Source organism: Cricetulus griseus (genome assembly GCF_003668045.3).
Source record: "Cricetulus griseus strain 17A/GY chromosome 1 unlocalized genomic scaffold, alternate assembly CriGri-PICRH-1.0 chr1_1, whole genome shotgun sequence".
Lineage (NCBI taxonomy): Eukaryota > Metazoa > Chordata > Mammalia > Rodentia > Cricetidae > Cricetulus > Cricetulus griseus.
The window spans coordinates 122,315,905-122,339,953 of NW_023276807.1; the positions used below are offsets into that span (position 1 = coordinate 122,315,905).

General features: G+C 37.8%; 1 protein-coding gene across 1 annotated transcript in view; it reads left to right on the top strand.

Moving 5' to 3' along the window:
• Stim2 (stromal interaction molecule 2) overlaps positions 1-24,049 on the top strand; it is a 128,109-nt gene that overhangs the window by 76,176 nt on the left and 27,884 nt on the right. The window contains 1 exon segment of the mRNA XM_027386938.2: positions 6,026-6,140. Coding sequence (XP_027242739.1) covers positions 6,026-6,140 — 115 coding nt within the window.

Consider the following 24,049-nt stretch of genomic DNA (forward strand, 5'->3'; position numbering starts at 1 on the left):
GGCTTTTGATGACTGCTTCTATTTCATTAGGGGTTATGGGTCGATTTAAACTGTTTGTCTGATCTTGATTTAATTTTGGTAAGTGATATTTATCCAGGAAACTGTCCATTTCCATTAGATTTTCGAATTTTGTGGAGTACAGATTTTCAAAGTATGACCTAAAGATTCTCTGGATTTCCACAGTGTCCATTGTTATATCCCCCATTGGTTGCTGGGAATGGAAGGAAGAGTGGCCTGTACCCAGATTCAGGGAGCTCCTCCTTGCCTGGGCGTGTCTATTTCAAGCAGGGACAAACCTGGGGGGATTTGGGTGAATGGCGTTTTGGACAGGAGTTGGGTAAAAGCAGGGGTCACTCATCTAGTCTCTGATGGGTCGGTGGAAAGGGAAGGAAGCGTATTGTGGTATTTTCAAAACCAGAGTATTCATTATTTATCTCCTTGAAGATCCAGAGTCATGGCCAGTAAGTGTGAGTTTTCATGATTTTTTCCCCTCCATTTTTTAATTTGAATTAGAAACAAGATTGTTTTACATGTCACTCCCAGTTCCCTCTCCCTCCCCTCCTCCCCTGCCCCTCTTCCCTGCAACTAACACCCTATCCCTTACCCTTTCTGCTTCCCAGGGAGGGTGTGAGGAGATCTTATCCCTAGCATAGGAATGGACTTTGGGAGCCCATCCCACTTAGAGGTATTCTCCCTGAGCCTAGACACACGGAGGGTGGGGGGGTGGGGTGGGGGGGGTGAGCCTAGACTCTATCCCAAAGGGTTGACAGACTCTGAAGACCCCCTATGGAGTTTTCATGATTTTAATTGTATTTGTGTGTGTGTGTGTGTGTGTGTGTGTGTGTGTGAGAGAGAGAGAGAGGGAGAGAGAGAGAGAGAGAGAGAGAGAGAGAGAGAGAGAGAGAGAGATCTGTCATCCTATTATAGTTCCTGTTTTTTTGATGAGCTATCCTCCCATCAAGTAGCTGTGGAAGTGGGTGATAGTGAGAGAGAGTGACTGGGTAGATGGATGGGTCTTTATTAATTTAGTATTTTGTAGGGGAAAGAACTGCATCTAAATAGAACATCTAAGATATATTTGGTTTTATTACAGTATAGTCAAAACCAAACAAAAACCAGTACTAATTCCTAATGTATATTATAGGTGTGAAAATTGTAATGAGTTTATGACATGACTTCCTGCAATTAGATGTGTAAAGCAATCTATTTTATTTTTAGTATTACTAGAAGAGTTTTCTTAGTAGAATCTTCTGTGTGTGTCTCTCTGAAAAGCATATTCAGTAACTAGTTATTCATGGAACAGTCCTTTATTAGTGGTGTCAGCTTAGGATTTCCTGGAGTAGGTTTGTGGGTGATTGGAGATCTCTACCAGGAATGCTATTTACTTAATTAAATTTCAGATTCTGCTTTTAGATTTCTTGGCTCATGGATTTCAGTTAAGGATAGTTGTCTTTTGCTTATGTATTTTTACTTATTTATGACTTTTCAAAATTTCTCTAGTTGGCCTTCTTCATCAGATTAGTAGTTTTCTACAAAGCTTTAGAGAATTCTGAGCAGGCAGATAGAGAGTTTAATGGAGTCAGATGGACTTTCATATGCATGTTTAGTTCACTTAAACATTTCCTGACTTTGTTTCTACAGAAACCGAATCTTCTGTTTTCTGCTTATGTTCTCTGATAATGACAAAGATCTGTAAAGCATAGTGTATGCCTTTGAGTTATTTGTTATACATTTTTTTTTATCATGTGATCATTTTTTAATCGATTCTTTGGGAATTTCTCACCATGTACCCTAGTCCCCTCATTTCCCTGTCCCTCCATATCTACCTTCACCCTTGTAGTGTCCCTCTCCCAAAGGAAAACTGAAAAAGAAATAAAATAAGAAATAAATGAAAATATAAGTAAGAATATTAATTAAACAAAAACAAAAAACCTCTTTACTCCTGTGCGTTTTATGACTCTCCGTTGTCTCTTTATTCATCTTAGTGCTGCTCTATATCATGCACTGTACCCTTTTGTCCACACAGATTTACTTGCAAATGTTCATTGTGTAATATGTTGTTGGTCATATTCAAGCTCTCTGGCTTCTGTTACACCATCAATACTGGACCATCACCTAAATTCCTCTTGGATATCCTGCTTTTGCTTTGAGTCATGAAGATCCTGTGGCTCTGCAGGACCAGCCCCTTCACATGCTCTAGCAGGTCATAGATGGGATAGAGGTGGAATAATGCCATCTCAAAGCTCTGGAATTATGCCTGGATGGTAGCTGAGTTGGTCAGTCTTGTTGTCTGGGACCATCCCTCTCAGGTGAGGGGTGAAGCCAGCTCTCTTATGCTCATGGTGAGGGGTGGGGCCAGCCTTCTCTAATGGAGATGGAAGCTCTGTAGTGCCAGGGTCATGGGAGGGGTGTCAGCTCTCCCATGAGATGGGGGTGTCACTCCCCAGGCCAGTGAGGGGTGAATCTACCTCAGCAATGTCCTCTTACTTCAACACATGGTTCAACCCGTGGTTTACATGGGCCTCTGTGGTATCACGAGACATCAACAGACATCAACACAGACCCCAGTTATAGCAGGACCATGGACCTAGTCATGGCCATCAGCATCAGTTTGGGCCAGATGTCACCATTGCCCTGGGTGGTAGCACAGGCCTCTCATATTGGTATGGCCCAGCAGCAGCATGGTCCCTGGTGGTGGCCTAGACAGGGTGGGGGGAGGAGTAGTCATATGGCCTTCCATTGTAACAGGAGCCATGAACATCAACTTTGAACCTGGCTGTGGTAGAGCTACAGATCCAGGCATGGCCCCTGGCCAGAGCCCACACATCACTATGGCTCTGGGTGGCAGCATAGGCCACCCCAGTCTGCATGGCCCTGTTGACAGCATGGCCCTTGAGCACCAATGTGACCTCAGGTGTTAGCCCAGACCCTGGGCATTTATGCCCAGCCTTCAGTGGTAACAGGAGCTATGGACATCGACACAGATGTTGGCTGTAGTAGGGCCATGAACCCAGATATGGCCCTCAGCAGCAGCTTGTCCTGGAAGACACCATAGCCCCAGGTTGCAGCACAGGCCACTGAGATCAGTCTGGCTGTAGCAGCAGCTTGTCCCTTGAACTCCAGCATGGCCATAGGTGGCAGCCCAGAATGTGGGCATCCTTGTGGCCTTTGGTGGCAACATGGGCCATGGACATCAACACAGACCCATGGCCCTGGGTGGGAACACAGGCCACTCAGGCATCACCCCTGCTCCAGGTTGGATTATTATTATTATTATTTTTGGGGGGGGAGTTGAGGCAGGGTTTCTCTGTGGCTTTGGGGGCTGTTCTGGAACTAGCTCTCGTAGACCAGGCTGGTCTCGAACTCATAGAGATCTGCCTGCCTCTGCCTCCTGAGTGCTGGTATTAAAGTTGTGCACCACCATTGCCTGGCCTGACTATTATTATTTTTGTAATCAAAAGTATTTTTAGATAATCCTAGGAAATATACAATTCCATCTATTTGGGTTTTACTTAGCTTTTTGTTTGTTTGAAGTCAGGGTTTCTCTGTGTAGCCCTGGCTGTCCTGTAATTATCTCTGAAGACCATGCTGGCCTCAAACTCAGAGATTTTCCTGCCTCTGTCTCTCTAGTGCTGGTGTGAGCCACCACCACCTGGCCTTACTTACCTTTCTTAAAAATGATTATTGTTTTGGGAGTTACTGGAACACCCCACACAACTCTAGGGGAGGTATCCTACACTTAGAACTAAGTTTTTTATTTAGCAACCTATGGCTTTTTGGAAAACCATTATATCCTGTGTAGGGGAACTCCATTTAAACTCCCTACATGAAGAAAAACATATGAAGCTTATAAAATAGTAGGTTTCCATATGATTTCAAATATTTCTCATGTTATCATTCTCCCTGTCCCCTCCCCTGCCTTACCCCTTTGTCTCTCTATTTAAACCTTCCTGTCCATTGTTTTCCCCTTTCCCTCTGTATCACCAGTGTTCTACCACCCCATCTCCCTTTGATTTGTTAAGCACATGTTTAATATATATACATAAACTCATTCTGTAATTTCTCCACTGTTAACTATTACATCTCATCTGTATGGAAATTCTGAAGCCATAGAGTTGTCCTTTCCAGTTATTAGTGCTCACACAGTGAAGAGAACTTCCTGGGACAATCTTTTTGATGTGTATCCCATAAATGGAACAGTTGCTCTTTGTTCCAGCTGACTGGACTGTTTCCAAGACTGACTTCCTCTCTGCTCAGTCCATCATTATGGCTTTCAGTCTCGATTTTGTCTTCATCTCTTGGACCTTCTCCAAGATGAGCAGTTTCTAAGCATCTTAGGTGTAGTGATCCCACATCCCCCAAGTATTTTACTAGATTCTAAAAGTATCAGTTAGGAAGGGTGGCATTAGGATAGGCATACAAACCGCTTTAACTATGCCTTTACAAAAAGAAGTTTGTAAAATGAGACACTAATTATAGCAAACAATAAAAAAAAACTAAGGTACAGCTTTTAAATCAGTGCTTTTCAAGTTATTGATGTAAGGCCAGATTTTTAATTTCCAGTCTCATAATAACAGGGTCTTTACAGCTAAAACATTTGCCAAATGTTTGGCTCATATGCTTTGAAAGCATTATCAGATTACGTCTACAAAGGTTCCGAAGTAGCCACTCTCAATTTCTATACCTATAATAGAACAGTATTAGTAAATGGTCACTCACTGGTTGGTTGATGTCACTTTGAATAATGGTGTTGATCCTAAAAACTGAGCTTTGAAGCTTGGAAAAGTAAATGATTTGCTTAATATTGTATAACTGTTAAGTAGTTTAATATAGACTTATTCTAGTCAAACCATAATTTTGTCATGTCTGAGACAATGTTTATTATTAATGTATAAAAATAAGAACTTTGCTTCTGAGATTGAAGTCCCTGGGTAGTTTGACTTTCTGCATATTGGATTTCTGATATGATCCACTTTTAGAATCAAGGAAAAGTCAAGGCAGATACAAGTAAAATAACAAAATAAGAAAAAAAAACATTGAGCAACAATTAAAATTATTAACAATGTATTCTATTTGTTTCATACAATTAAAGTAATGGATTATTTGGAGGAAGTTTGAGGAGATAAAACCTGTGAAATTGTCAGGGACAGTGTTGATGAATGGTTTATAGGTATAATAGTCTTTGCGTTTTATTTGTTGGACAGTGGGAAAGATATACTAGAGACCTGGTTAATTTTTAGCAGAGATAAATTTTGCTGCTTTCTTTATAAATATTTTAAGATATGATTTATAAAGATATACATAGGTTTATGAAATATGCTAGTTGTGACATCATAGCCGGGTTTCCTTTGAGTAATGGCTTAGATGGTAGAAAAACACAGAACTATGATGAAGTGATTGAGATTAGTGTTAGTTGTGGTTGGAAATACATCATCACTGTTTCGGTGTCAAAAATGTAACATTTGAGCCAGTAACTAAACTATGTGCTTGACTGTAGCCATGGCTTTGGTTGCAACACTTGTTCATTGTTTTAACCTTGGACATGTTGCTTAGCCTCCATCAATCTTAGCTTCCTCTTTATAAAACAGAATTAAAACAGTGCTTTCCTTCCAGGACCATTGTGAAGTTTAGAAACAGCCATCGGTATAGCTCTCTGTCTGTCTCTGTCTGTCTCTGTCTCTGTCTCTGTCTCTCTCTCTCTCTCTCTGTCTGTCTCTCTCTCTCTCTGTCTCTCTCTCTCTCTCTCTCTCTCTCTGTGTGTGTGTGTGTGTGTGTAGTCCTGCATACTATAAATGTGCATTTACTGAGCAAATGTACTTTGAATAAAGACTTTTACTGCCTATGCTATCATGATTAGAAATCATTTCATAAAATGTGTTTAACACTAATGAGAAAATGGCTTTAGAATACCAACAGAGTAATGGTTGGTATATATAAGGTCACCACTTATAATTTACTTTCGTTTTTAGTTTATTGGGACTAAAGGATTTTACTTATGTTTAACTTAGTGTTTTCTCTTTTATAGTTTATCAGAGAAGATATGAAGTATAAAGATGCTACAAATAAGCATAGTCATCTGCACAGAGAAGATAAGCACATAACTGTTGAGGATTTGTGGAAACAGTGGAAAACATCAGAAGGTAAGACTGAAGTGGTCTGGAGCCTTGGCCTGTCAGCTTCTGCCCTGCTTGGCACTGACAGCCCTACTAATTGCATACAATTTTAAAGAACTACTATAAGATCATAATTCTGTGAGAATATTTGAATTAAAAATTTCTTAGATCCATTAAATTACAGGCTATTTTTAGATAATTTTATATTCTGTACTAGACCAAATAAGATAATATCTGTTTGAGCTTATTGTGTAAGCTATTAAATTATATTCTTATAAATGTTTCATCACATTTTTTTAAAAGGAAACTGAAGCTTTCTTTTTAGTTGTGAATAATGTCTAAAGTCTTCAGGAGCCCAGGACTTTTAAGCTTTTCCTGAAGGCCTCTGTGAACCCTTCTAATGCTGTAGTCAGCCTTGTGCCTCAAGGCTGTGTTCCAAGACCTCCAGAAGAAAACATCCTGTGCATGTTGTTTTCCTGTATATATACTTCTTCAAGGAAGTATAACATATAAGTTAGGTACCGTAAGATTAATAGCAAATAATAAATAGCAAAGTAGAGCAATTATAACAATGTTCTATAAATAAAAGTTCTGTGATAAGGTCCTTTTTACCTGTCACAGAGCAGGTAGCATATACTGTGTGGATACTCTGGACAAAGGAATAATTTGAGTTCCTGCCAGAAAAGCGTAATATTTTGTTATACTACTTAGAACATTCTAGAAATTTCCATCAACATTTTTCTCATTGAGAAGGAATGTTGGTTACTGAAACTATAAAGAAGTGAAGCTATAGATGAAGGACTCCTGAAAAGTTGCAGGGTAAAATTTAGTAATTTGTATATTATTTCTTTTCTGTTTCCACGTTGTCTAGCTATTTTGTGGGCAATAATTTTGTACAGCACAGAAAGGTATGACCTATCCTCACACTAATGCTAGCAAGGTACTAAAATTTAAGCAATTTAAAAAGTTCATTTAGTTTATTTTGTTTTTTAGTATCAGTTAACCTAACTATTCCTTTTCTAGTATTCCTATTTTATAAATGCCAAATGGTTGTGTATAGCACGTTTTTTTTTCTCTAAAAGTTTGAATGATACTAAAAATATGAAGAGACTTTTGTAAAAATATAAATTAATTACTAGTTGATTAGCAGTGATAACATCTAGAAATGGCAAAATACAAAGGAGGGCGTGTAACTGGAGAACTGGCTAGGGACCCTCTGGAGGAAGGGCTGTCTCATTCTGGTGGAATCTACCAGGTCACAGACTCTGTATTGCTGATTGTCACATATGGAATCTTTTTTCTTGGGAGAAAAATATTATCAAGGCAAAAAGGAGATTTCTTATTATTTTTACTTATGTAGATCGTTGTAGAGTTATAGTCAGTCTTGGTATTTTACAAAAGGCCAGTCTTTCATTGTCTTTTCAGTAGAGGTCTACAAGTGTCTCTGAAACATGTCAAAGGAATGATTGCATTTGTGGTGGGAATTTTATTGTTCCTCATTATAGTTGTGTCCTGTGTCAACTATTCTTCACCCAGTAGAGTAATTTACTTAAATATAAATCTGAGCTGCTCAACATACTAAAGTGGCTCAGAGAAAAAAAGCCAATACAAATCTTCACAAAGCATTCTAAGCTAGAGGTGTGCACCCAAACCCACACCTCAGTCATTATCACCTCTTTTACCTTTTCTATTGGTCTGTCTCCTTCACTTGCTACTCCATCCAAACTAGACTGGTTACTTCCTGTTTCACAGTGTGCAGATACAGATGTCCTTTCAGCTAGCTCCCTTATCTCCTTCTTTCCAGTCCTTATTAAGGGCTAGTCTCCTATTGTGATCTTCTTCCTTTCTGCTTGCTTTTCCAGAGCACACAGGTTTGATTCCCAGTGCCCACATGGCCTCTCGTAACCATCCATAAGTCTAGTTCTAGGGGATACCATATCTTTTTCTGGCTTCTGAAGATACCCCAGATGCACATGTAATGCACAGAATACATGCAGGCCAGACACCTCTACATATAAGATAAAAAAAAATAATAAAAGTGGTTAACTTACAGAATGTGACTCTTCTGTAATATAAATGAAATGTTTTGTGACACAGTAGATGGCAAGTACTATCTCTGTAGTGCTGTATAAACTAAAATGTTCAGCTATGCTTAAAGGTTTTTTTTTTAATAGGTTGAGTAGATATGTAAAAATTTAGTAAAGTTTAGCTTAAAGTGTCTTAAATTATCTTTAATTAAGTAAGTGAAGAGATTTAGGCATTTTATAATTGTTATTTTCTAGTGTAAATAAACTTAAATAGAAAAATGATCTTGGATATTTTCTTTCTGTTTATGACAGTAAAAAATTCCTGGCCATAGGCCTTGAATTCTTAAAATTAAGACTCATTATAAATTGTTTCTCTGCATAGATCCTTTTTATGACGAGGTTTTTCTTCTGGGTGTGTTAGTGTGGGTGGATTTCTAAATATTGATAAAAGCTACTGGCCTTTTCTAGTTGTTCACTGTTGCTTTTTACATTGAGTCTGAATTGGAAAACATAGATGGCCTGAGTACATAGTGTTTGGCGATATTGTCAGAGCTACTCAAAACATAAAACTTGGCGATCCAGGAGCATTTTAGTGGTATCCAGCAACAGAATACTATGTCTATTTACAGTGTGCATGGCAGTCACTAGTAGGATCCAAGGAAGTGTCAAGCCATTTCTTCAAGGAGTGTTAACAGCATTTTTTATATATACAAATGAAAAAAGTAGATAGTGTGTAAGAATGCTTGGTTAAATACTATGTAGATGGTGGTGTTATAGGAATTTAGTAATATGGACAGATTTATTCTAGGGAATGAATTAATATTGTGAAAGTCATATATTTTCTTAGAAATAAGAAAGGGATATACAGATTAATACATTTAGCACAAGTAAACGAGTCTTTTAAAATGGCACATTTAAGTGTTAAATTCTTTGAATAAGCAAGCACAGTTTATAAACCAGACATGTAATTTCTTTTTAAGAGATGACTCACAGGACTGAGGAGATGCTCAGTGGTTAAGAGCATTTGCTGCTCTTATGTGTATGTGATAGGTCACCAAATATCTCAGTTCTGTGGTAAGGGTGAATACTATCAACTACATCTAGAAAGAAGGTTGTTCATAATCAGAGGTAAAGTGCTTAGAGCAGTGCTGAGCACCAAAACAAATGCTCAGTGGATATCTGTTCCTATTATTGTTTCTGTGAGGCAAATGTGACCATGGTAAGTTAAGCAATGTTGGAGTGCCGTACAAGATTCTGTCCTTATACCAGTGCCGATGAACCCCAAAGTTGTCTGAAGGAAGCTCTTGGTTTGTATGTGGTCTCAGTAGCAAAGACAAAGGTATTCTTGGAGGATTGCAGTTATGAGTAGCAGTGTTTACCGAGTATGTAGGATATAGCAGTTCATGTAGCATTTTTGTCATCACCTCTAAATATTAGATATTATTGAAACTCCTAAGAAATCCTTGTAGTAGATAAGAATTTGTAGAAATATACAGGCAATAAAATTGTTACCATTGTGTGGATAAAATGTGTATTTAAGTGGGAAGAGTGGAACATCATGGATTCTACAAATGTTTTACAGGAGGACTTGGAAACTTTGCCCCTGTATTTAGAGGGTATTCAGAGGGGTTTTGTTTTTGTGGTTTTTATTTGTTTGCTTGTTTGTTTCTTATGATAGAACATATTGGCTTTGAGGGTATCCATTAAACTGGCTCACACAGTAGGAGTATTTCATAAGTGCTAATTAGAGTAAAGCATTGTCCCAGACTAAGATACTCCCATATAGAATGCTTCTTAGTTCTTGAACTAGCCATGGTCTGTTAGTGGAGAAAGAATGATTAACAGGTAGTTAATGGGATGTTCGACAATCGGCTGTTGAGCCTGTATAAAAGGAACTGTGGGATAGATAGGAAGAGGCCTGCCAGCAGAGGTTAAGTAAGGTGAGTAGGGTTGCATTCCATGATATTTACCCTGTCACCCTTAACTGGAAGTTTCTGCTGGATCAATAGTTCTGAGGGCGTTAGTAATGAATACAGCATATTTAAAGACAAGACAGTTTTTTAGTAAGCTGTCTAGCTCATCATACTGCTTGGCAGATCAGGTTTTAATATTTTTAATCCTGTATGCAATGCTGTTAGTTTTAGAAGCTGTTGTCAGTAAAAACCATCACTGTAAGTTTGGGTTTTCATTGCACATGGAAAGCACCTTAGACAAGGAAGGCCTATTCCCCAAGATAGAGTCCAGTTTCAGAACTGACAGTGCCATCCTTTATTTGTACTACTAACAAAAGATTTTTAGTATTCAAAGTTGCCTCTGTGTAAAGAAAGGTGACATAATGATGTTGCTGGTTCACTCTGTCCACCAACGTTCAGGGGGATCAATATGGGTCTTGTTAGAAAAGTGGCACATCTATTTCATAATCAGTCCACATACCAGGTGAACAGTTGTATGTGCTGGATATGGTGATCCAGAATTAGGGCTGGGTAAGAGGATCACAGGTTCCAGGTTTGGATTATGACGTGAGAGTTTAGCTTAAAAACAAAACAAAACCAACAAAAACAAAACCCATAAAACCCTGCCCTTCATGTAATGTATATTCTTTATTCTTTTTTTTTTCAGACAGAGCCTATCCTGGCACTCGCTCTGGAGACCAGGCTGGCCTCGAACTCACATCTTTATTCTTTTATAACCATAATTTTCTTTTTATCATAAAATCCTAAACTCAGAGCACTCTCAATAAGAAGTTTCTGATATTTATTTAGAAAAGGTGTCATTATGTAGCTCAGTCAGGCCTTGGATTTTCAGTTCCTCTGCCTCACCTCCCAAGCACTGGGATTGCAGGTATGTGCTGACTTGATTACCATCCTATATTAGCATTAGTTCCTGTGTTTCTTCATTCCAGAATGTTCTGTCTGAACTGTTTTTGATTTTGCTATTTTTTTATTTCCTTTCCCCTTGACATAACTATTTTTACTTCATGGCATTGGAGTTTGGGAGACTTGAGGTTGCTGCCTATGCTGATTTGCCAGGACTAAATACTTTTTAACTTGTAGAATATACATGACTTTCATATAGTTGTAGTCTTTTAATAGTTACAGAGACCCCTTTCAGAAGTTACAGAGTCTAACTGCTTATCACATCTCTCTCTACTCTGGAGAGTTGACCATTTTTTTTTATCTATTTTGACACATGTTGTGAATGTGTTTTGAGGCTCATTTTTCTCATACAACAAGTTTTCTACTATAGAATTCATTGCATGAAGACTTCTGCAGTGAAGAAGAGCTATTTTAAGATTGTGACTTGTCCTTACTCTAGTTCTACATGCTTGAGTGAGCCCACATTTCTCTGCATTCATAAATGTGAGGAATACCTGAGGCTTGGAGAACGGTAAGAGAAAGTGATAGAAGCACAATAAAATGACTTAACTCCACTTGGTTATTATACTTGTAAAAAGTGTGAAGATACTAAATTCTATCTTATATGTATTTTGTCATAATAAAAAACATCGAAGAGATAAGTAGGAACAGTGATTAACACCCTACTTAAGAGTTAGTCAATATGAAAGGAAATTGAATGGTAGCTGCAAGTGGGTAGTATGATTAAGCAAAGGGCTTTTCTTGGGAACAAGTAGATAAGATTATAATTAAAAGAAAAAAAGGAAGTACTTGACAATTACAAGTACAACAAATTTCATCACAGCTGGTACAGCTAGTAAGTACTTTTTGAATAGCTATAGAGGTTGTTTTTCTGTATCTTCACATTTAATAACAGCATCTGTTTCCTTCTGGAATAATTGTATTCATGGGTTAATAAGATTTTGAGTTTGAGCTGGGCAGTGGTGGCACATGCCTTTAACCCTAGCACTCATGAGGCAGAAGCAGGTGTGAGTTCAAAGCCAGCCCAGATTACAGATTGAGTTCCAGGACAGCCAAAGGCTATATACACAGAAACCCTGCCTCAAAAAACAAACAATTTAAGCTCAGACAGACAAAAAAACTTACTGGGAATATAGTTCTCCATTGGAATATATAGGGTGGCAGTGACTTCAGGCCTGGTCACCATTTTCAAATCCTTTGAATTCATTATGCATTGGAGATTAGAGCAACAGGGACCAAAGTAACTAACATTGACTTCCTTTCTTCAGTCAGTTACCGATAATTATTTAGTTCTTTCTGTGAGACATGCATTATTCTAGACATTGGGAGTAGATATTCAATAAGATAGATATCCTGTCCTCTTAGAATCAACAATTTCTGGGAGAGAATGAACACATTTGAATGTCCATGTATGTATAGATACATTTACAATCATACAACTACTGGTACAGTTTTGTGATAAAACTATGGCAGGATAACAAGATAACCTGTGATCAGGGAGGGCTAGGGCTACTTAAATAGCAGTTATTATTTATTAAATAATATAGGGGTGTGTGTCTGTGTGTGTGTGTGTGTGTGTGTGTGTGTGTGTGTGTGTGTGTGTGTGTTTAGTGGCCATGCACATGGAAGCTTGAGGTTGATGGTGGGAATCTTTCTCATTTGTTATTCCACCTAATTCTTTGAGGCATGGTCTCTGAATCAAACATGAAGCTAACCAGTGTGTTTAGTCTCGCTAGCCAGCTTGCTCTGGGGATTCCCTGTCTTGGCCTTCTGAGGCTGAAATTACAGGCAGGTGGTCACACTTCCCCAGCTGAGTTCCTTGGGACCTACAGTTCTCTTACTTACAAAGCAAGTGCTTTGATGCTAAGCCATCTTTCCAGTCCTGTCTAGCAGTTTGGACAATGTATTTTCGTCATTTCTTTTGGAAAGATTTGTTATAGTTGCTCTGTGGATATGTAGTCAAGAGCAAAAAATGGGAGCTTCCTGTTGAGGGTCTTGAGCCAAGGTGATGATCAGGAGAGGACAAGATGGCAGGGAGGTTAGTCATTTTCTAATGTGAAAGAATATCTGGCAGTATTTACTGGGCAATTGGATTCTGGGTATTGGTATAGAATGAGAAAAAAGAATTTGCACTGTGGTTCTGTGGTGTTAGAATTTGGGAGGATTGGAATGACTAGGAATAATGTTTGAATGAGCTTCTGGGCAGAAATCAGTAATGAAAAGAAAGAATACTGATTGAGCTTTTTTTAAACGATGAAATGAAATGGAGAACTAAGGGCTATGAAGTCAAGAAACAGGAAGATTTGAGAAAGAACACTGAAAAGTGTCTAAAGAGAAAGAAAACCAAGAGAGTGTGAAGGCCTGGAAACATCCAAAATAACATGGTTTAAGAATGGGTATGAACTTCAGAGAGGAGTTCAAGCCATGGGACAGCAGATTTCTTAGTTGTACTGATGGAGAGGCTATTAGTGCTCTTTACAGAAACAGGTTCATGCTGGTAGCCAAGTGAAAGTGAATGAGGTACATTAAACAGGAAATGAAGACAGTAAATACTGTTGACTTTCTGAGGGAGGCATAGAGAATGGGGCTCTGACACCAGAAGGCAGACATGAGTTGAAGAAAGTTAGTTTATGGGGCTTGAGAGATGGCCTAGTTGTGTGTCTCCCAACCACCAGTAACTCCAGTTCCAAGGGATCCAACAGCCCCTTCTAGCCTCTGCAATTCACACTCACACATAACCATGAGTAAACATCTTTATAAAAAGTTACTTGTATCTTTAAGGAGGGGAGGTTACTTCAGTGTTTTCATGTGTTAATAGGACGTTCCAGCTCAGCAGTAATTGATATGGAGGAAGATTGAGCAATAATAATTGTAAAATGGTCCTTACAGAGTTGTAAAGTGCAGGGATACAATTAGACTTCCCAGTCTCACTGTCTAACCAGTCCAGATTTTATTTGCTGTTTAGTAGAGGCTAGTTCTATGGATTTTGGCCTCTGTAGACTTGTCTTTTCAAGGATGATGGCCAAAGGGAAGTAGGCATTTTCCCTGCCTGTGCTAATTGGAAAACTGCCAGGAAGTCAAATCCAAACCTATCACAGTTACATCCACAATAGGATCTTATGGTTACTTGTTCCCTACTTCATTCCCTCAGATGATCAGAAGGCAGAGAAATATAGTATCTAGCAGCAGCCTGCCCCTCCAGCCAAATTAGCAAGAGCAGCTAGACTGAGAAGAGCAGACAGAGGGACAGCCTTAGAGGCTGCTTAAGGGTGGGTGTAAGGTGGGGTCTGGCACCATGGATGACATGGTGTAGCAATAAACAAACAAGTAAATAATGTAATATTTTATTAAATCTAAATTTTATTGAAATGGGGCAATCCAGTTCTGGAAATTGAAAAACAAACACAAAAAACCCTACCTATCTATTACAGTACATAGTTTTCCTAGGTACTGCTTTATATTTTCTTCTATGACAGGTCAAAACTGACTGAGTTTATTCAAGTTACTGGGCACATCTAAATAATGAAAAACTTACTTTTGAAAGACAGGGTTTTGTTATGTAGCTGGACTGGTCTTGTGACAGCCTCCTGCATCAGTCCTGAGTGCTAGAATAACAGGCATGTGCAACTTCCCTCAGTATCACATGTAAATTGGAGATGTTATAAAACTTAGGGACACAGTATACTGAATCTTGACAGAGAGATGTCTTCCAAATATTTGTAATTGGAAGAATAGGTGTTTCTTTTCATAACACCTAAACATTTCGTAGAATGCCAGTTGTTATTTATCACACTTCAGTCATTACCAAGATGCTAAGACTGTTATGATTTTAAAACATGAAAATGCAGGACATTTTTATAGTGTCATGTCTTCATGTGTACAAAAATTGGATCTGTGCTCCTGTTGAATTTTCCCAATGAGGCTCCTTCAGGTTGCAGAGGGCACTGTAGTCAGTGCATATGCCTGAAATTTACAAAGCCATCCAAAGAGTTATCTAGGATAGTATTCATGAAATATCCTAAGGTTACATCTTGCTGCTATCACACCTAGGAGAAGCAGTACTTTTTTTTTTTTTTGTCCCACACTACTATAAAATAATAGTTCACATTGTTTTTATTGGCTCTCTTCACTTTCGGAGGATCTGGTTAGCATCTTTTCAAAATCGAGCTCAACACCATTATGAACAGTCTTTTTTCTTTATATTAATAAGAAGCAAGAATCAGCATTCTCTGAAAAATGGTATTGTGTAGTACTTACACTATTGGCTATTGTTCAGGCTGAAGGCATAAAAATAGGCCTTTGTCTAGAGTATAAAAATTTACTTTACAAGTAAATTTGTTAGGTAGAATTTAGAGATCAATTTTAGTTTGTTGACAGTTCCATTGCAACAAGTAATTCCTAGATAATAAAGTTTTTTGCTTTCATGGACTATTAAATACAAGAAGGAATAGTTATAATTCAGTAGGACTTTAAATTATTTCATTAGATCATATTAATTCATATCCAGCATTTTCAACAAAGAGCAGATTTCTTTCTTCTCCATTGGCACAGCTGGAGGCCTGCAAAAAAAAAAAACAGAAAATAAAATTTCTAGAGCTAGTCATAGGAAGACTAAGCAATACAGTGTAGATTTGGGAATCAGTAAGCAGTCAATTAGAACAGTGAAAATTATATGAAACAGGCAGAAAGAGATTGTTTTTAGCTCCAACCAGTAAAATTCAAAGTAATATGAAGTGTTTTCGTAATTTTAACCACATGTAATCACTATGTTCCTAAAATGATTTTAAAATTACAGATTATTTCTCACTGCAAAGTCATGAATCAGCCTTTCTTTATAACTAGTTGTTAAAATTATCTTAGCTGCTTTTATAGTGATTATTATTTTTATATAAATACCAAAACCTGTAGTACAAGATTTCCAGTATTATATATTTTCATGTTACTTTTTCTCAATTTATTTCTAAATGAATGCTGATGTAGACTTACTTTAGGTTTTGAGACCCGCCCCCCCTTTCCTAAATAGACAAGATCAATATCCAAAAGTGAGTGAGAGCCTTGGCTTTGCTTCCTGTTTTCAGATCTCCATACAATACTCTGTAGATTTGTGACTTAGTTCCCATTTTAAAATGCTGCTAATAGCAATCGCTCACCTAGACAGATGTGCTGAGGCTCAGTGAGAATAGTACTTGGGAGTTAATCGGGCTCTGTTTTTCTTCTCATTGTCAGGGTTAAAGATTACCATGCTGGCTGGCTGTGGTGGTATATGCCTTTAATCCCAGCACTGCAGAGGCTAGAGCAGAAGATCTCTAGGCATTATAGGTCAGCCTAGTCTACATAGAAAGTTCCAGAATAAGCAATGAAAGAAAAACAAAAACAATTAGCATACTGGTTTCAAGAAAATCACAAGCTGCAAAATTAATAGAATTTTTTTAGCTACATAAGAAATTTTTAATTTTAATTTCATAATTGAAGTAAATCAAATTTAGAGAAGTTACCAGAACCAGAAAAAAAATTTCCATGTACTGTTTGTCTAGATAATCCCACTGTCCATTTTGGTTTTGACATTTGTCCTAATAATAATGTCCTAATTAGGACATTTGTCCTAATAATGACTTAACAGCTGAAAAGTACAGGATTATGCATAATAACCAGTATGTGCCTGCAATCTTCAGCCTGCAAGAGTTCCTTTGTATCTTATACCTTTCTCACTTTGGCTAGCTATCTTAAAAAATGCCATTTTGTGGCTTTTTTTTTGTTCCTAAATTAGCGGTGTTTTTTTTTTGTTACATTTACATGATCAGGCTATACATTGGAAAATTCTTTTTCATTACATCCTTTTTCGTGGCATATGTGTCAGTTTTGTTTTAATGCCAGTGGTTTTACCTTGGTCACTTACTGAATATAATGTTTACTGTATTTCTGTAAGTGGACTTTCATCTCTCTTTTATGATATTTTTGTTTTTGTTTGATACAGGGTTTCATGTAGTTCAGGCCTGCATTAAACTGGCTCAGTTGTGTATAGCAACACTCAATTTGACAAAGCTTGGAATTGATCTCAGGGCTTTGTGCATGCTACCTAGGGACTCTACCTGCTTAGATATACTGCCAGACCATTAGGATACCTTTTCTGAGGCTATAACTTGAAAACTGTATAAAATATATTCCTTATACTTATTTCACCCACTTGTTTTAGTGTCCTTTAGCCCCCCCCCCAATTAACTGTTGTATTGATCATTGCCAAATGGCAATTTTTCAGATTCTACCATTCTTCTGTTGGCATCCTACTGCAAGAAATTTAAACAGAGTTCACTACTAACGTCTTGTCATGTGAAGGTGCTTGGTGATAATAGACATGTCTTGGAAGTAGCCTCTGGGGAAAGATCAACCACAGCATCTCACTGACTCTTAGAAGTCTCATCTTCTGCATGTATTTGCTTATATTGCCATTGATGCCAACTCTTCTCTTTGGTTCTGTGGCTTTTCATTCTGTCAGTCTTATTTTGATGCTCAGATGCCAGTGTTGGAAAGTGATCTTCTGTGCTGGCTTTAGTAAACCTTTAATGCCTCCCCCCCCACCCCCCCCCGTTCTTGAGCCCTTCCTTTTTGACCTGGGAATGTATTATAGATGCATCATGTTATTTCTCAGTGTCAGTCTTAGAAGCACTGATTACTTTAGTTGATGTGGTATTTAGAAATCAAGATTTTAGCAAGATTTTAGCAAGAATGTTGTTACTAGGATATTATTCTTAGATTTCTCAATGGTCAAACATTACAGCTTGTATATCTTTATTAAAAAATCACGAGTTCACACTGATAATTTATACCTCTGATTTCAGTCCAACACTATTGAGTTGATTTTAACTTAACCTTTCACTATTTGTATTTCCCTTCACTGACAATAAAGCGAATAGGCTGTTACCCCAGCATGTTTACTTACTTGTTCCCTCTGTTTATGGTCCTTTTGCTGACCCCAGACCCTGCCTTATGTGGGCTTCTGCCATTATAGGGCTGCTATCCAGTTGCCACTACATAGGTGCTGGTCAGCAGTAACTTTCTTTTCATTCATATATGGAACTTCTGAGCAAAAGAAAGATTGTTGAGATTTGGGGAAAACTTGGAGGAAGCCTTAGAGGGAATTATTCAGCATCTTTGGGTAAGTGAGTCTGTCAGTGTAGATTTACTTTGACTGAAGTGCTTTATTCATAGTTTTCCCGTCTTATGTAACTAACTCTTGAGTTGTTGACAAAGGTCCTCTGTAAATGAGTCTATTTAGTAACTTAATATTTTAACTATTGTGCTACTACTCAGAATTGTGGGATTTTTCCCTAAAAGTTGCTTTTGCCACAATAGCATTAAACCATGACTATATATATACTAAACAAAACTTAAGTTGGAAAACATTCTATACCAAGTAAGCTTAGCTAATAATACTTATGAACCATTAGATTTAAAAAAACTAAATATACTAGGAAAAGTCTTATTAGTTGGAGATCAGACAGAAGTTTTATAAATAAAATTAACTTGAGAATATTTTTTGTCATTGTAATTGGTGTTTTCAGTTTTTAAGGAAAACAAGATTTTCACGTTTTGAATGTTAGATGTGATAGTGAGCAGTGAAAGCCCAATTTCTACTCCTTTAATTTACTGTCTTTTAAAAAAAGGATTTCTTTAATTGAGCCTTTTATCCTCTGCTTTATTTTTTGGATGGTTTGACTCCCTCAAAAATGAATGTATTTTATTATATTGTGTTCTATGATAGTCTTGATAATTCTTGGATTCCAGTATTTTATTTATCCAGCACCCAATATTAATTACTGTGTGCTTGGTAAATATTTGCTGTATGAAGAAATACCAAGTTGACTGCATACAATTTTTTTTTAAATAGACTTAATTCACTTTCTTTTTCTTGTATAAAACCCTTATGTGGTGGCCACAGCTGGAGCTTGGGTCCTCAGAACAGAGACTGGTGTGGGTTTTCACAAGATAATCACAGAATTCCTGATAAGGAGACTTGCTGATCACAGGCTGTTTCTAGAGGTTAGGGGTCAAGTAGCTGTAGGTCTTAGAGATGGCATCAGAGGTGGCTGTGGTAAAGTTGCACAGAGTGGCATTGTAGCACCAGGCTGATGTGTGGCAGTCATTAGTACTGACCATCAGCAGCAGTTTTTTGGGCCCAATAACAGAGGTGATGCTGGTGTCTCTGGTGGCAGGGATGAGATGTACTAGCATAGGGCCACAACATCCTGTCACCTTCCATAGAACAGTGTGGGGCTGACCAGTCTTGTTCCCCAGCAGTCTTTCCCCACAGGGATGATGGGAAGCATGGCCAAGACGATAGCCCTTTGGATGACTGTGGCTGTCTTCTCGGAGCACTTAACACCAAGACCAGCATGACTGTTGTAATCTGCGTGTCTTAGCTAGGGTTTCTATTGTGGTGAAGAGACACCATGACCACAACAATTCTTATAAAGGAAAAACATTTAAGGCTTACAGTTCAATGTTTAGTCCATTATCACCATGGCAGGAAGCATGGAGGCATTCAGACAGACATGGTGCTGGAGAGGTAGCTGAGAGTTGTACATCTGGATCTACCCCCAGTGTCCACCCCCCAGTGTCATACTTCTTCCAACAAGGCCAATCCTACTACAACAAGGCCACACCCCCGAATAGAACCATTCAATATGGCCCATTTTCATTCAAACTACCAGACCCCAATAATGACAAAAGCCTTGAACCTGGTCTTTTGGGGATACTCCCAGGAAAAAGTCAATTATCTCGTATTTCTTAATGGGCAAGGAAACAGGTGTGTCTCTTCCAGGGACTTGATCTTCATGTCACCAGGTGGCCCAGCTTTACCTCTAAGAGCCAAGTCTGAGGAAGCCTCCTTGACCGCCTAATCTTGGGCCCTTAGATCCTCTGGGCCTTCCTGCTACACTGGCATCATCTGCCATTGTGTTTTCCAAAGAAGCCACTTTGGGGTTTTGTTTGTTTGTTTTTTTGGTTTTTCGAGACAGGGTTTCTCTTTGTAGCTTTGGAGCCTATCCTGGCACTCGGTCTTGAGACCAGGCTGGCCTCGAACTCACAGAGTTCTGCCTGCCTCTGCTTCCCAAGTGCTGGGATTAAAGGCATGTGCCACCAACGCCCGGCCCACTTTGGTTTTTAAGACTCAACAAACAAACCACAAAAAAGGAAAACAACAGAAAATGAAACCAAGCATTTCTAAAGCTATGACTTAAAATATAATTTCTTGCTCAATATATATCTTAGAGGAAATAGCATGTTTGTCACTTTATGACACATATCCACACTTTAGAAGAAATTTGTTGCTTTATCTAGAAATGTCACTAAAACCAATCAGTCAAGGTTGACGTCTTTCTCTTGGCCTTGTTTGTTTAATAGAATCATTTGTCTTATATCATGTACCTATAACTCTACATTTTTAAGTACTTCACAGTTGTTGATATGTTCAGAATATCCAGGTAAAGGAATCAAGGAAACAATGTCCATCTTTAAAGAGATTATTTCATTTGATATGAAATAGTCTTAAAAAAAAAAGATAAAGCCATATCATGTCAGTGCCTATGGAGTACAGAAGAGGGCGGCAGATCCCAGGAACTGGGTGAATGACAGTTGTTAGTCACCTGATATGGGTGCAGGGAATTGAACTCTGGTCAGCTAGAAGAGTACTAGGTGTTATTAAATGTAAGCTGTCTTGCCATTATCTCAATCCACTATTAAAAGAAGAAATCTGACTATAAAGGGGGAAATGCATAAACATGTAGCCACTCTGTTCCTGAAATCAAAAATTTGTTCTGTGACATACATAGAGATCTTTAAGAAAATTTAATTGAACAGTTTTTTTTTTTTGTCTTAACAGCCACTGAGCATGTTGCTGTTGTTGAGTCATTTTTAAAGAAAACACCCCTAGAATTCACACACAGTATTTTAACTCCTTTATTTGTGATTAAAAAATAAAACCAGTAATATATGTTCATACAATATATTTGAATGAATCATTTGTACATTTTGTTATAGGTTTGGGGACTCAGTATTTCTCTGAGTTCAATTTTTTAGTTATGTCTTTGTTACTTCTCACCATCTTTATGGGAGTAACCACTGGTAATATATGTAGTTTAAATAATCATAAGAAACTAGTTTATAGTAGAGAAAGGTTACAGTGCCTTGTATAACTGCAATTACTATTGGGAACAGAATGTCCCAATAGTTTTTAAGTTTTGAATATACAGAAATTTGGTAATGTCATTTTGTGTTCTAAAAAGTCCTCCACTGTTCTTATATGATACAAGGCAAGGAATACATGAACAAAAGTATTAGCACAACTACTAATATCTGAACTTCCCAAGTTCAGGGCATGGCTTTAGGTGTCCAAATATAGCAAGATGCAGGGATTTAATCCATGTCAGAGACATGTCCTGCTGATTGATGTGCAACTAGGAATTCATATTCTGGCCTTGTTCTAAAGATAAACCTGTCTCTGGGCAGCTGGCTATCAAGAGTGTCACTCACCAGTGACTACTGTACATAGTCCATGAAACCAAAAGAGGAAAGATGAAATTGGCTTGCAACTTCTTCCACCTGTCTTAAATTAATTTATCTCATATTTATATAATTTTAATTAAATTTCACTATCAGAGCTCTGCATTTTTACATCTTACGTTAGTTGAAGTTTCCTGTGAGAAGTTACCTCTGCCAGTGTAAAGAGAACTCTTGAGGTTTTGTAACTTGAAAAAATCATTTGAAATTGAATTTAATTGCAATAACTTCTGTACAATTACATTCTTTTAGAGTATTTTTGTAAACATGCTAATGTTTCAAACATTTTTCAAGCCATCATGTCTTTGGACTTTTATAGAAATGTCAAAACATACAGCACAGAACATTTTATAATGGACAGCACTAAATATCATTCCTTTTGTGATTTCTCATCTCTGGTGGTCTTACAAACCTTTTGGTATTTTATAAGGTTGTTTTCATGATATAATTGAAAATAGTGTATTTAGCTTTACAGCATTGACCCGGTGTTCTATGTAATGGCAACAGAAGTGGTTCTGTCTAAAATAACTGTCCTGCCAGTTGTTTCTTAACACCAAGAGCACACATAATGCATACCTGTAAGACTATGCTTTGACAGCCAAGAGCTAGTAAACATTAAATGTGGAATTATATGTCTGTTCTGATCAAGCTCTGCTACAGCCAACCCTGAACCTGGCTGTATCTGAGATTTTCTCAAAATTAAGAGAGGTATGGGGAGGAGAAAGAACATGATGGTCAGTAGTTTGAGCTTTGCAGCCTATAGTGGTTTTGGTCCCATATTCATGCTACCTCTTTGGAGTATGAATTTGGGAATTGTTTAAACTCTCTGATCTACAACTTTCTGATCTATAAACCAAAACTGGTGATATTATAATATTACTTCATAATATTGTTGAATTTCATGAGTTAAAACATGAGCATCTTTTAGCACAGTTAACTGATGGTTGTCAACATATCTTTACACACAGAAATGACATTTTTTAGTATTTGGGTGATTTTATGAGCATCTTTAACATTTGGAGGACCAGCATTAACTAAAATTTAACTTAAATTTGTATTCAGTAAACTGTTTTTAGGCCTCTAATTTAATGTAAGTGTGGCTAAGTGTACTGACTGCACTGGCTTTGTAAGATTGCCTTTTATGGATTAAAGGAGCAAGACATTTGTATAGTTTATTCTTTTAAAGTTTTGATTTTACACCACACTGATTTTTATCAGGTGTGCTTAAGCCGGGGCACAAAACCCTCTTCTTTATACTCCTTTCAACCAACAACTATAAATTGATGCCTCTATTATGTTCTACATCTTTCAGATCCTTTCTAGAAGCATGCATTCTTTAATGCTGCTTTGAGATGAGATACTCTGAAAGTAGTATTGTTTATTTTTATTACAATTCCTGGGTCATAAGTAGACAATTCAAACTAAAACTGGTTCTTTTCAAAGAAGAATTTTATACCCATTGAATACTTAAATGATAATTTTATGTTGGTATGTAATAGTATCTTGTGTAGTATGGAAGCTCACAATATGGTATGCCATGAGATGTTGGATAGTTTTCAAAATAAGACACTTCATATGCTGTGCCATTTTGTAGAAACAGTAAGCACCCTAGGGATTCAGGGGCAGAGATCTCTGCCAGCATTTCATCCAGTTCTAATCTAGTTGTATGTCTGGCTGTGTCCCTATGCATTGTTCATGTCTTTCTTAGAAGGCAGTTTTAGTGGGGGCTGTAAGTGGCTTCTGTTGATGTGTATCTGCCCCTTCCTATCTCTTAACTTTCATTTCTTGAGCCCTACTGCTTTCAAAAAGCTTTGACTTCTTAGGCCTACTTTTCATCTTTTTCATGTGCTGTTCCAGAATAGCTACATTGTGGTAGGCCTGGCAAGTAGAGAATGGGAGGTGATGGAAGCAACACAATTTTCTTTTTTCAAACTGAGGAACTACAGAAATTGCCCTGTTAGCAAAAAAAGTTGTTTTTTAAATCTCCAGATGTCTGCCCATCCAAATGCTATATCAGAGCTCCACCTTTCCTGAAGTTCTGGTTCTACTCACCATCCTTTTTCCTACTACTCTTGCTCTTCAGAGCTCTCAGCAAGTTTGGTGGTGCTCACCTTTAATCCCAGCACTCAGGAGGCAGAGACACATGAATCTCTGAGTATGAGGCCAGCCTGATCTACATAGCAAGTTCCAGGACAGAAACACACACACACACACACACACACACACAAAAACAGAGAGAGAGAGAGAGAGAGAGAGAGAGAGAGAGAGAGAGAGAGAGAGAGAGAGAGAGAGAGAGAGACTCTTTGAAATATTATTTCTTTCAGGTTGTTAAAGTGTCTCTTCCCATGCACAGGCATATCTTCTATCATGAAAAATTCATATAACTCTATTGAGCCTTTATATTACCACCTCCAATTTCAGTAACCCCATGTATACCTGACATCTCATGGAGATCCACAAGTCCACTGAGGCAAGTGCT